The sequence below is a fragment of the Malurus melanocephalus genome, unplaced genomic scaffold (genome assembly GCF_030028575.1).
Source record: "Malurus melanocephalus ecotype Western Australia unplaced genomic scaffold, MMel_1.1 scaffold_19, whole genome shotgun sequence".
NCBI lineage: Eukaryota > Metazoa > Chordata > Aves > Passeriformes > Maluridae > Malurus > Malurus melanocephalus.
Genome location: NW_026623251.1, coordinates 4,615,399 through 4,629,239, shown reverse-complemented (window position 1 = coordinate 4,629,239; position 13,841 = coordinate 4,615,399). Strand labels below are relative to the sequence as shown.

General features: G+C 41.1%; 2 protein-coding genes across 4 annotated transcripts in view; one reads left to right on the top strand and one right to left on the bottom strand.

The window, feature by feature from the left end:
• Positions 1 to 36: 36 nt before the first annotated feature.
• On the bottom strand, positions 37 to 8,084 carry GPATCH11 (G-patch domain containing 11). Of its 2 annotated transcripts, none has more exons than XM_057389788.1 (9): positions 7,740 to 8,084; positions 7,418 to 7,644; positions 6,506 to 6,547; positions 6,306 to 6,426; positions 5,492 to 5,582; positions 4,516 to 4,620; positions 3,645 to 3,726; positions 2,998 to 3,083; positions 37 to 103 (listed from the first exon to the last, which is right to left on the bottom strand). In XM_057389788.1, the coding sequence occupies exons 1-8, from the start codon at positions 7,784 to 7,786 to the stop codon at positions 3,028 to 3,030; spliced, it is 771 nt and encodes a 256-aa protein (XP_057245771.1). In that variant the 5' UTR covers positions 7,787 to 8,084; the 3' UTR covers positions 37 to 103; positions 2,998 to 3,027. The 2 variants fall into 2 exon arrangements, with proteins under 2 accessions (XP_057245771.1, XP_057245772.1); XM_057389789.1 differs by having other exon boundaries at positions 4,516 to 4,602.
• Positions 8,085 to 8,100: 16 nt separating this feature from the next.
• The window catches only part of HEATR5B (HEAT repeat containing 5B), a 56,307-nt gene continuing 50,566 nt past the window's right edge, over positions 8,101 to 13,841 (top strand). The window contains exons 1-4 of one of the 2 annotated variants that reach the window (XM_057389787.1): positions 8,101 to 8,159; positions 10,979 to 11,147; positions 11,575 to 11,786; positions 13,375 to 13,483. In XM_057389787.1, coding sequence (XP_057245770.1) covers positions 11,022 to 11,147; positions 11,575 to 11,786; positions 13,375 to 13,483 — 447 coding nt within the window. In that variant the 5' untranslated portion in view covers positions 8,101 to 8,159; positions 10,979 to 11,021. Of the gene's footprint in view, positions 8,160 to 8,245; positions 8,495 to 10,978; positions 11,148 to 11,574; positions 11,787 to 13,374; positions 13,484 to 13,841 lie in introns of those variants that run through there. The other variant, XM_057389786.1, reaches the window with a different exon arrangement.

Sequence of the window (13,841 nt, the reverse complement as noted above, 5' to 3'; positions counted from 1 at the left end):
CAAGACTTGAGGTGTGTCTTTTCCTTGGTCTCATCACCATTCATATCCACTAACTGTGGACCAGGATGGGGCACTTCTGCAACAAATCACTTGCAATTTTTACCTGGARACAGAGGTTATGGATGAGCTAGATTGTTTTGTACAATAAGTAAAAGAACCTGGTCCTTTTTCCCTTGATTATGTTGATGTGCTAAAGTGCCAACTGGCTTGTGACAAATCCCTGCATGTGCTGCATCCATTACCCCATAAGGTTATCTGATGCTTTCCATGGAAGAAGAGCAGTCTGGTGCTATGTGTCTYGAAGCTTTCTGATTTGTTCAATGATATTGTTAATAATTACTGAAATGCTCCCATTAATACCAAGGCTAGTTTTGGTAGAAAAGATACTAGGAATAGGTGCAAGTTATTCTTCACTCAGTTTCAGTATTTAAGGGGAGCTTTCTTATCTCTTCTTACCTGCTGATGACCTAGCACATTCAGTGCTCTAGAGTTTAAAAATATAAACTTGTAAAATAAGGATCTCTTAAGAATTTAAGCTTCTAGTAAATCTTGTTTAGAACAAATCTCAATTTTTGAAAAATTTAGTTTTTGATGGTTGTCGTTTCTGGAAAGGAACACCTAAGGTTCTATTAATACAGCAAAATTCTCCAGTTTCCTCAGCGGTAACMATTTCACATCCTAGGCTGAAATAGCACTTTAAACATTCCCATGTTTCTAGGTTTTAATCTCTTATTGTAATACTGAGGCATGCCTAACCCTTAACAATTGTATGGAATGCCTCTGGTGTGCCCACTGCCAGCCCCACAAAAGGCAACAGCAGGTTTTCTGCTACTCTTCAACTACATCCTTCAGAGTTCAGACTTGCCTGAACTCCAAGTACTGTGTGTGGTGTGGGGAGCAGGCTGAAGAGACAGGCACAATGGAACCTTCAGGTGCTTGTCTTTGAGCTCTGTCTTGTCAAACTGTTCACTGATGTGGGGCCAACATAACTCCATAAGGACAAATGAGCAGAGATTTCTAAGCAAAAAAATAGGTAATATGTTGAGTACTGTATGCTTTTTCCTGAAATGTTAAATGGGTTAAAAGTGGGTGATTGCCTRAAAGACAAAATTCAAATGAATGTATTTATATTCCTAGGGAAATTACTGATATTCTGGTGCAAGTAATTGTTGCTAAGTGAGATTGTGATTGTACATACTTTTGTAAGGCCTTGTACTGTTCTGGGCTTTTTTTTCCTCTTTGTTATGGATCACATATGTAGATTCATAGAATGGTTTGGGTTGGAAGGGACTTTGAAGATCATCCTGTTTCAACCCCCCTGCCTTGGGCAGGGACACCTTCCAGTAGATGACTTTACTGACATTACTCAGGGCCTTGTTCAACCTGGCTTTGAACACTGCCAGGGATAGGATTTTTTTTATATATATTTTCCCTGCATAATATTTSTATATTTCAGCATTACCTTTTTAAAAATGGCTAGTTACAGTATCAACTGCTGTTCCTTGAAAATGTCTRTGAAAATGTATTTTTATGTAAAAAACTGAAAACCCAACATCATGATCTAATTCTGTATAGTTATCCAAAATATGCACCTTTATATACAACAGAATATTGGTTCAAATAGCATCAYTGCTATGTTTCACAAGTTTTTTTTTCCCCACCAAGTTTAAGATAGTAAGCAAAGCCAGTGTGGTATTTAGGCATTTCCCTGGAAAGATGAAAAAMCCCTGTTTATTAACACAGTATACACAAATGTGATTAGCCAATATTTATTCCTTTACTCAAATTTGAATTTTATTATCAGTTGGGCAGGGCATAAACAAAGATGTGAAAGACYTGAACTAACATAATTGAGAGGTAGTTAAATACAAATATCAAGTTTTAATTCCTATTAAATTGAGCACCAAACTGAAAATACTAACTTGTCAACTTCAATTCTTTTTTTTTTTGCATACTTTGGTATGAATTTGTTGTGGGTTAAAGTTTCTCCTTTCATTTCCTTTCTTGGGAATTTTTCTTTCCCATTTTGTTGCTAGGATACACTGATTGCCAGGTCATCCTTTTGATGGCTGGGCTATTGGTTAAGACAATAGAAGCTATGCCCACCCAAGGATCTCCCTAGGCATTGCTCCTGCCTGGCAGGTTTTTTTTTTTATCCCTCTCTTTGGAGAGAGGGAAGTTATCGCGGGAGTTTCAGGCTCGGGGAGGGTGTGTGTGTGTGGTGGGGGGTAACTTCACTYCCTGCCCTGCTTGGCTCGGGGGAAGATGGTGAACCTGCTGCATGCAAGGGGAGGGCTTGTCTGCTCTTGTCTGCAGAGCTCAGCATCTCTGCTCATTGGTTCCTGTTTGCTGCACTGTGATCTTCTGCCCCTGTGCCTTGCTGGGACCCCTGGGATTCCAGCTGCAGTGGCCGAGTTCTGCTGCATCCCGGCTGCAGCCGTGGTATTCTGCTCATCTCTTTGATCATCTCACCGTTCTGGGGTTTCTTGCTGTCCAGAGGAGCACCGAGATCGGCATTTCCGCTGTGAGTTTGCAGAGGAACTTTTTCTCCATCCACCTCTGCCGGTTTGTGTCCACCATTGGCCATGTGGGAGATCTGACCCAGCCGGGACCCGCGCCACAGCGCCCCCTGCAGCCGTCAGGGAATCATCGCACCCGCCCTGCCCTGCCAGGAGCCAACAGCGCCCCTGCCGGCTGGGACTGTAACTGCACCAAAGGGGAGGCTGTGTCTCTGTAGGGCTGTCACTGGGTTTGGGACTGGGTTGATTGTTGCTATTGTTGTTATTTGTTTCATCTTGTTATACATATTAGTAAACACCATTATTGCCTTTTACCCATATTCTTGCCTGAAAGCCCGTGATTTTCAAAGCTATAATAATTTGGAGGGAAGGAGGGTCCCTGCCYTCATTAGCAAGCACCTGTCTTTCAAACTAAGACAGAMTTCTTAAGTATGGCACAGCTCCAAGGCTTCTAAAAGATACTATGAATTGTACATACTTATCTAGGGCTCCTTCTTTTAGTCAGGCTTTAGTCATGATCTGCAGCACTGTCTCCAGGACAGTTTGAAGATAAATCTTCGGAGTCTACAGGATAAGCAGAGAAAAAGTAAGTAATTGYAGCTCAGGGGARAAAAAAATGCTTGCTAGAAATAYTTCTAGAATCCATGTAGAACAGATWAAATAGAATTCAAKGCTTGCAAGTGTTTYACTYTCAAATTTTTTTAAAACAGTGAATACAAATTCTACTCTCTTTGGCACTGTGAAASTGGATGGCATTTTAATTGTTTGAGAAACACCTGCCAACTTTCACTGCTTTTTATGGTATTGCTTTTAATATTTGAATTACRTTTTCTTAAAACTAAATATTAATAGAAAATCAAGTAAATGTCAGTATGGCTGGCTGTGTTTTGTTGTGTGGGGGAGTTTTTGTTTGGTTGGTTGTGGTTTTTCTGCATGTAAACCTAAAAACTGGCTAGCAATTACAATACATACAAAGCTTTGTGCAAAAACCACCAGCCTGCAAGGTAAATTTCCTATGTAGTTTTAGAAGACTGCAGTAAGAGAAACACAAAGGATATATTCTACAACTGGAGTCTGGCTGTATAAGTAAAGTAAAGCCCTTACAAAAGATTGGTTCACTCTCACCTTCATAAGTTGTTCCACACCAAATGCAATAGAAGTGTTCCTCTCTCAAATAGGCCGTCAGGATGTGTAGCTTTTCTGATACCTAGAATGTGTAAAGATACGCAATGATCTGGGGCTCATGTGACATGAACCCGTTTGAGCTACTGGTTTGTTAAAATTAAGTGTTTGACCTTTTGCTGTGGAAAAGCTACACAATACTGTAGCTCAGTAACACATGAACTTTCCCAGATTTGTAGAATAGGGCAYACAAATTCATGATCTTTGGAAAGAGGCTGTTGTTTGTTCATCCTTCTTTCCAGCTAAGAAACCTGCACGGAAGAGAGAGCTAAAAATATTACTTAGCTATCTGACTTCAAGTATATGATATCTTTTGTGGATTTTTGCATACCTAATCTCTGCCAATCAAACACATAAGGCTAACAACAGCTGTGTAATCTAGTTCTTGAAAATGAGAATTTCAATATCCATCTTGAAATAATCTGTGAAGCATTTTCAGAAATTAATTAGTGACTCTAAACTTCAACCTCAGACATGCGATAAGGCATCCAAAATTGAAATTCAAAAGCAAATAACTGTGATTTTGCATATCTTGGCTAAGGCACAAAAATRTTTAGAATTTAATTGCTAGGCTAATTTTTCAAACATCAGCCTTAAAACAGATAAGCAATAAATCAGTGGTTTAATGCTTTATATTTTGTCATGTAACTGCTAAGAAATCACTGCTGTAGAATTGTGAGAAGGCTTTTCACTACAGCTTGGAAAAGGTCAGGTATAAATATATCCTTTATACGGGTATGTATACATATATACTGTTTCAAGGAATGTTAAATTTAATTCTGAATCAAGTCATTAGTTCAGTTGCAGAGCTTACACTTAAGTCTGAGCTTGTGCATTCATCTTCCTTGTCTTCCTCAYCCTTTTTTTCTTCCTCTTCAGGTTCTATCCAAAACCAAGTCTCCTTGGGAACATCAATATCCTTAAATAATGAGGGATTTAAATGGAAGTTATCTGCTTTTGTAGGTTTTCTTGTAAGATGCTGGATAAAACTAATTTCTAGTAAGTGAGTTGTTAGGCTTTAAAACTTGCATGTATAGTATAACCAATAATTACTAAAGCTGTAGCTAAATACAGCACTCCACAAGGATTATTCATGTTTTTAAAACAATGGAATGCATGCTAATGCTAATTCTATTTCATCTGTTTGGTACATGCAAAGCTACACAGCAACATAACCTCACACCAAGCCTGTGAGCAGATCCCTTTGTTTACCACCTGAAGACATGCTACCCCAAGTTATTTTATCAAGAGGTCACATCGTGCTTCCTAATTCACTTCAAGTAAAGTTAAAGGAAGAAGAGTAAACGAAGATGATCTAAGCTTAATTCAGCAGACTTCATTTAAAGTCAACTAAGTAGTATTGAACAATCTCAGCAGAACTTGTAAGGTGGTATGAACCTCTACCAAGTTAACAGAGGAAGAAAAAACCTTGAAGTTATCCAGGGGCAAAAATTTATAGCAATTCACTGCAATTACCCATGTTATTCCTTGCAGGGAGAAGGTACTTAGTTCTGTGTGAACTTTTGTTTGTTTTTATAATGCTGCTTTGGTGAATCTGCTGATTCCCTCAATGATGATTCCCATTTTTGGAGATACTAAAGAGCTGCCTGGACATGGTCCTGGACAACCTGCTTTAAGGGATTCTGCTTGAGAAGCAAGACTGGACACTGCCAGAGTCCACTCCTAATATCAATCATTGTGTGATGATGTTGCTTCCTCACTTGAAGCAAATAGCACCTTTCTTTGGAATGGCCTTTTTCCAAATCCCCAGAAAACCCCACAGCTCTCACTTTTTGCAGATCTAATTGCTGGCAGGCCCTCTGGCTTTTTCGCAGATCCCCTTCCATCTTACGTTCTTCTTGTTTGGTTTTGAATCTTATTCTGATAAGAACAAGGAGAGGTAAATAAGCAGGCAGACACACAGTGACAGATGCATTACAGTCCACAGCTTTTCAAAACCAGAAAATTTTAGATTCTATTTCTGCTAACTCTCTCAGACTTGGACAACACTGAAATTAAGAAGTAATTCTGACGTTATTTCTGTGGGAGCACACTTGCATTTCTTAGGAATTATATCTTCAAGATATCTTTTTGGACCACACTACACAGTTTCTTCATCAGGTTTTCATAAGACATAAAAAAGTGGTTCACTAAACACCTCCAAAAGATACAGCCTTCTCTAAGATTTCCTTCTCCACATATTACAAGCAAACCAGGTGAGAACAAAACCAATAAAACTTTAAATAATGTATCCTGATTTTTAAATCCATTGTACCAACACTACTCAGGAATATCTGTGGATTTTGTATTTTAAAAGATGATTTGTTTCACCAATTAAAAAACCTGCATACAACTTGGAAAAAGTTAGTATGTATATTGTTTGCATTATTAACAATTACAAAATGAAATGATGCAGCACATACTCGTAGCATTAGAGTGTTCATCTACTTTTGCTTTAGAACTGAGAAACAATTTGTAACATAACCCTCATTTTTCATTCAAAATATTAAAAARTGGTAGCACATTAAAAGAATAACCAAACTTCAAGCATAAACAGAACTTGTTGTTTAGACATTGCTTGGAGTATCAGTTATGTGATGTTACCTGAATTGATCTGCAGCTTGTTCATTTGCTTGTTTTTTCATATGAAGTTTTTGTCTGTAGTTTTCCAGTTTTTCTTCAGCTTTTCGCTTTTTTAATTCCTCGTGACCAAGCCCACTTCTGCCTATATATGTTCAAAAGATGAATGTAAGCAGTTGAGAAGCTCTGATATGCAGCTAAATAAATCAGAAAATGCCACAAACCTGTTTTTATGTTCAGGGGAATAGGTTCAACAATGCCTTCTCCTGTGAGAGAAAAAATAAGTCAATTTAGGAAATCAAGTTTTTCTCAAACAATGATTTGTGCAGTGTACTCAAGGTAGGCAAGCTGTTTTTTGTCATTAAAGCGGTACATTTCCTTGTGATTTTTTTTGCTTGGTAGTTGAAAATTTCCCAATCAATATAAATTAGGTGTGCCACAAATGGCACAGCTGTAGTGGAAATCCCTCTTTTTCAGCTTGTCTGTTGGATTCCTACATACTTTTTTCACGACACAATCAAACTGAAAGAAAACTGTATTGACATGACAGGTATAACATACCTGTGATGAAGACTGCTGTGTTACAGCCTTCTGTAACATTTTCATTCTAGAATCTCACAACAGTGATGAAGAACAAAAAGAATCTGTCTGGGCCAGTTCATTTGTGATTGTCTGCAGAGACACTGAACTGGCACAACAGTTATTGATTCCTTGTCTTACTGATTTTACTTCACCTATTACAGCTTCATAAGGGTAGGCCAATGTGTGTAATTTCTTTTTCAGAACCCAGCTATAAAGWCCAAGACAGTCTGATGTTTTTTAGAACACTATTAGCTTTGCAAAACCACYAAAGTATCCTTAATGCAATTCCTGTAGGCATGCACATATGGAAGGGCATCTACTGAGCTGCAAGTACTGCTCTTCCCTCACATCCCTAGTCTTGTCCRGTTTTTAGTTCAGTTTTAGGAATTTACTCTCATATTTTGTATTGTCACAGCACATTCACCGTTCCACAATGCTATGGCACTCTGAGAAGCATTTATTATCTGTCAACAAATGAAGTGACAGCTGCAGTCTGTAAAATATAAARGTATAGCTGAATACAGACACGTGGTTCCAGAGAGTGACAAACTTACCACTTTTGCCGAGGGCCTGGCCACTCTTGTAGCCCATCTTCTGGAGCAAAGCAAAGCCTTTGTTCTCGTTTCCCAATGCACTTTTCAACACCAAGTCTCGTCTCTCTTTTTCTTCTTCTTTTATGCTTTTTTGTCTGTTCTTCTCATTGGCTTCTTTCTGCTTTTCTTCTTTCTGAATAGCTTCCTTCACCCGCCTCACCATGGGCAAGCCTGGCCTTACATCCTGCCTTCCGAGTTAATAATTCCAGTAAACATCAGCATTTTGKTTTTTAACACTTTATAATCACTTGAGAGGGATAAAAAAAAATAAGTACCTACTTACTTAATAAATAAATCAGACATGTAGTCTTCCTCTTCATCTCCCTCCATGCTTAGCACTCTCTGTGCCGACCCCTCGCCTATGGACACCGTCAGTGGCGGAACCCGCCGCCGCCCCTCGGCCCTACCGCTCCCGGGGGACGGGGACGGAGGGGCCGAGAGCAGCTGAACCCGCCGGGCCTTTGCGGGCCAGCCCGGGGCACTCCGCCCGCCTCCACGCCCACAGCGCGTCCTCCCGGGCTCCGCTGCCGCCGACCAGCGGCCGCCGCGACGCCGCTCCACGCCCGGGAGCCACCAGCGAGCCGCAGCCAAGCGCCAGGAGCGGGGACAGCCGCCGGCGACCCGCAGCCGAGCGCCAGGAGCGGGGACAGCCGCCGGCGACCCGCAGCCGAGCGCCAGGAGCGGGGACAGCCGCGGGAACCAGGTACGCAGCGGCCCCAGCTCGGCCGGACCGCGGCGCCTGCGCGGGGCCGCCCCCGCCCGCCGGCGCCTGCGCCTCTCCCGCTTCCTGCTGCGGGGCCGCGGGTGTCTCCGCGCTGCCGGGCTGCGTCGGGGCCGGGCTTGGGGCAAAGCCGCTCGTGTTCCCACTCGACGCCTCTCCGCGCCCGCCAGACCTGGGCACGGCGGCGGCTGGAGCGGCCGAGCCCGCCGGTGATGGTGCCGCGGCCGGGGGSGAGCGCGGCGCAGCGCGCCCACGCCTGTCCGTGACCGTGAGCGGGGCCGCGCTGTGGCGCCTGGCGCAGCCCGGAGCCSATAATCGTAAGTGACCGTGAGCGGCCCGGCCCGGGCCCAGGGGGCTGCGGCGGAGCGGGCCCGAGGGTCCGCGCTTGCCTTCGGGCTCCGCGGCGTGTGGGGTCGGTGTGCGCCTGTGTGTGTGTGTGCGGGGATCCTTCCCTTGGTATCGTCTGCTCCGCATCCCTGCCGGAGCACCCTTCCCTTACCGCCGGCGCTGCGCCGCTTCCTTACCTCCCGARGGGTTTGCAGAAGCAGGCAAGATGCCCTGGGAGAGCTGCTATAGCTTATTAAAGTAACCGGTGCCGGTWGGAGAAACCAGGCATGAAATCTTTTCACCTGATGGAGCCCTTCAGGAGTGTGTCACTTTGCCTAAACTTGCCTGTTTCTCGGCTTTCTTGCTCTACTGAAGTGCACGCGTGATGAAGATACAAATAGTTGATTTAGGCTTAGAAAAACAGCTGGGGAATAGAAAGAATTTTTTTAGTACAGCTGAATGTTTTCTTATCTCTGTAATACTCCAACTTACCTCAGTGGCTGCTGATTGACTTTGATCGGCTTTGGCTCTGTATCCTGCGAAAGATCACACATTTTTTGTAACATGCTCAGCAAGACACAGCCCTTGACAGAATCAGTAGAACTTGGTAGGGTTTTTGCTCTTTTTGGAGCAAACCTTTGGCTAGTGTAAGTGAGCTTTGGATTGCCTACGTAARTAGCTCCGTGTTAGACTGAACCTTCAGTTAGCTGAACCTTTGTTTAATTGCTCTTGTGTCTGATCCCGTGTGCTTTGTCAGCACAGCTGAATGTATGTGCGGGTTTGCTCGCTTAGAGCTTGTGTTTCCTGCATTTTAGATGAAAAGGTATGGGAGTGTGGGGAAGCTCCATAAGGGGTTTGTGGCTCCTGTGGCCAGGGGTAAATGAARCCTTTGATGTGGGGACGAAAAGAAGTAATGAGCTGTGCTGTTCTACAGTACTTATGGTGCTTTATGTGCTGTGCATGTGGGACAAGCAGTGCAGATCCTGGGGTGATATCCAAAGAATCATAGTGCTGTCATTCATTATGTCTCTTTGCTCTCACWTAAAGGTGTTTTGAGGGGATGTGTGTGAGTTATTGACAGGCAATGCCTTTTCTGTTCTTTATAAATGTAAAAAAAAMCCCAAACAAACCAGAAAATGTCTTTGGAGGAGTTAGGCAGGGCTGCGCAAACTTCCATACGTGGCTCTTYCACCTGTGCTGATCTGTTGTTGGAACTCTATGCAGTGAAAAATATGCAAARTGCTGAAGTGCAGGGAACAACCTTAACATTGAAGACAATTGTGATGCCTTAGTTTCATCAGCACCAAATCATTAAGATGGGTTTAGAACCATAATACAATATTAATATGTGAGGCTTACTGATGTCTCATTTGCGGACTGTTTAAAAAAWATCAATTTCAGTCACTTCATTTGAGTTTAAGAATTTGTTGATTTTGACCATGAATGAGGAAGCAGCTATGAACTCTTGAGAGTGCAAATGGAGCAGTGCAGCTGTCAAAAGATGATTTTTGCTGAAAGCTGATGTCTTACATAATACTCCTTAGTTGTTTTGCTTTCTSTGTTTTGCCTGAGATCCTAGTTTCAGCATCACTGCATTCAGGTTTTGGGGTTGGGTTGTTTATTTGCTTTTTGAGTTTCTTTTYGCTGAAGATGGTTGACTTAATGTTGTGATTTTAGGTGAGTTTTGTGGTTTATTTTCTTCTGTCAGCTCTGCATTGAGCAGCTACATGCTTTTTCAGGTGCTTTGCTAAGATAAGTTGTTGGCAGAGTATTTGCTTACTCTGATAGTGTACTTTTGGTAGTGCTTTGATGCCAGCCCCCACTGTTTGAGGATTTCCTGTGTTCCATCTGCAGTATTTTGCTGCTGGGGAGACTTGCAGTCATGAGGCTGCTGCTTGTGTTCTAGGCTGTCACTCCTAAGGCTTGCTGYGTTTCAGAGAGCTTGTTTGTCCTGCACTTAAAGCAAGACTAGTGGGATCTGGGAAATCTTGGGTCAGTGATGCCAAATCCTGTGACTGTTCGTCTCAAATTTGCATTGGCTGGAAYTTCTGGCTTGTGGTGGGCTCATCTTCTCAGCTTGTCTGTTGAAGGGTTTTGAGAAGGGAGCCAGGTTCAAGCCACAGCTTCGGGAGTGGGCTCAAGGGTCTTGATTTGCACAGTCCTTTTCCATGTAAGAGGAGGCAGTGAGATGATTCCTTTATCTTCTTTAAAGAGAGACTTTGGTATATTTTTCATGGCTAAGAGTTTGTACCCTGAAATTGCCTGTAGGTACTCTTTTTACAGTTAACAGCTCAATTCCCTGAAATACTAATGAATATACTCAGTTTGTGTTTCATTATACAAATATGTGAATAGCTTTTATGTGGGACTGCTTAGCTAAGACAAGTCTAAGCAAGGTGGGTATTTTCATTTGATTTTCAAAGCTTTGCAGTGATGCACTATACTTTATACTAATATTTACATTTTTATTTTAGAGTTTCTACGTTGATTTGCAATAAAACTGGAATTCAGTCTATTATGGAGCTGGCTCATAGTTTGTTACTGAACGAGGAAGCGTTAGCTCAAATCACAGAAGCAAAGAGACCAGTCTTTATCTTTGAGTGGTTGAGATTTTTGGATAAAGTACTGGTAGCTGCCAACAAGGTAATTTTACGGTTTTTTTTTCCCCACTTCTTTCTAAAGAAACTTTCTTTAAAAAAGCTTTGTGTTAATTTGCTGCCAGAGAAAGCTGACAGGTAATGGCCAGATGGTAACTATGGTTTCAAATTCAGCCTGAAGCGCCTCTGTGTTAATTTGTGGCTTTTAAGTGTTTAATTTTGGGCAGTCAGTAGGCAGCTAGTAAGTACTTTTAAAAAGTAAAAATTATATAGGATAGCAGCTAATTTGAGCATTTAGCATCTGTCTCTGTTTTTGAATATATCTCATGTCTCTTTGAGACAAGCAATTTGCTGAGTTRCATTTAATGGGGAATGGTATAAGGTTTACTTCCATTTCTTGTAGATTTTCCTGGGTTTTAGAGGCAACATGAAGGATTAAACTACTTTTTTATTTATTTTTGGTCCATTAACAGACAGATGTCAAGGAAAAACAGAAGAAACTTGTAGAACAGCTAACAGGACTCATCAGCAGTTCCCCTGGGCCACCCACACGGAAGCTGCTTGCAAAAAATCTTGCTGCTCTCTACAGYATTGGAGACACATTTACTGTTTTTCAGACGCTTGACAAGTGTAACGACATCATCAAGAGCAAAGATGATACTGCAGCCTACCTGCCCACAAAACTGTATGTTTAATATTACTGGGAAAGGGGGAATGATTTTTAAACCAAGTGGTCCTGGATTACAGAMTAATCTGCCTATATATGTGCATGCTGTGTTTCCTTACATTTTACATGCTTGGAGTTCACATATGCTTGATATAGCAGAGAAAAGCACTGGRTTGAGATTGTACAGGGCAGAACTCAAAGGTGACTAATACATGGCTATCTGAAAATGAATTTTTTTTTTCTAGGCGAGGCATTTGTTATGTTTGTTCACATGCCAATGGCATGGAAAGGATAACAGTTAATGAAGTAATGCCATGAGGACATTCCACCAGTGGAATTACTGCTGGTTTTGCTCAGGTACCCCATTTATGGTGGGACCTGCAGATTGTCTAACCAGAGCATTAATTTATGCCTAGGGAATTGTAACCAAATATTGGAGTTCTTTTCCCCATCAAGCGTTGCCTTTTCTATTCCCCTACCATGATAAGCAGCACCTGTCTCTCRAGCAGAGTCTCTGTACTTGGATGTGTGTGTGCATGTTTGTGTGGTCCAGTTTGGCTTTAGTCATAGGAGCAGTCTCACTGGTAGAATCTGGTTAATGCCCCAAACAACTTCCACTGAAACTGCTTTTTTCCATGTACTGCTTCATATGTTCGTGGTRTCTAGTGAACCCTAATTTGGTCTTGCCTTCAGATGTTATGACAACAATAGGATTTGACAATAAAATCTGAGTCTCTGTTTGGGCAGATACCATCCTCTTATTTCTAGCTCTTACAGCTCTGTGAGGAACTTTTATAAGTGGGAAGGGTTTTCTGCTATAACATGGTCTGAAATTTATGCTACCAAGTAATAGTCCAGAAGGTTTTTTTAATGGACACATGCCCCTTCATGGGGAATCTGTAATGAGTTTGTGACATAACATTGCTAAAAAACAACTTAGCCAGCAATTACAGACATTTTTAAAAGCCTTATTCCTTTGTGGTGAAAAAGTGCRTGTTTTCAGGAGTTGCTTCTGTGACTGTCCTGGAACAATTTGTGTAYATAATTGCAATGTGATGATAATTAATATTCCTAATCTCAAATGGCAGGGCAAGAAAAACATAAATAACTGTTTATGGGTCCAGAGATTTTACAGTGCATGTAATTTTGTGTTATGCAATAATTTCTGTATTTTATGTTCTCAGTCATGGAAAAAAACCTCATAATTAACTATCTACAAAAATGTGTCAGGATGTATAACAGAGTAGGGGTTATCTTGTAGGTGCTTGGAAAAGAAACGGTTTATTGAAACACAAAAAAACCCTAGCTTACTGAGATTTCAGCCTCTCTTGATTTCCTCAGAATTTTTAATTCAGTGTGTAGATCCTATAGTAAGACCCTTTCAAATACATTTGTATTCTTAAAAGCTGGTAACTTTTCTGTTAMTTWTTTKYTTATAARMAAAWAAKTATTTCAATGCACAGTGTTAAACAGCCAGTATAAGTAGTGGATAGCAAATAGATTTTTATTCATCAGTGTTGATTAAAACATACATTTCTATTTAAATGTTTGTTTTCATTTAGATTATACAGAWAAACAGTACACAAATTAATGTCTTTTCTCATAGGGCTGCTGTGGCATGTGTTGGAGCATTTTATGAAAAAATGGGCAGAATGCTGGGTAGTTCTTTTCCAGAAACTGTAAATAATCTGTTGAAGTCTCTSAAAAGTGCAGAGGTAAGTTTCATTTTATTTATATGGTCTTAATWCAATTTAAACAGAAACCTGCTTCCTCCAGAGGTGTTTGCCAAAATGTTTTTCTTYTACATTGAAAAATRCAAATCACTTACCTWGCTAGTTTCAAGTCTACTGCAGAGRGTTTAGRGATTATCATATGAATATTGTAGTAGCTGCTTCATAGTGRTGTCAGTAATTAAAATTCAGAAATKAATGTATCTGTCATTTCTAACTACTGTGTTATGATTTTTGCCCRTGTACTCTGAATAAACATTCAGTTGTTAAGAATTAATAATGAATACTTAAATTTTGCAGGGAAGTTGTTACTCTGCATGTGAGCAGAATACATTGTGYCCTG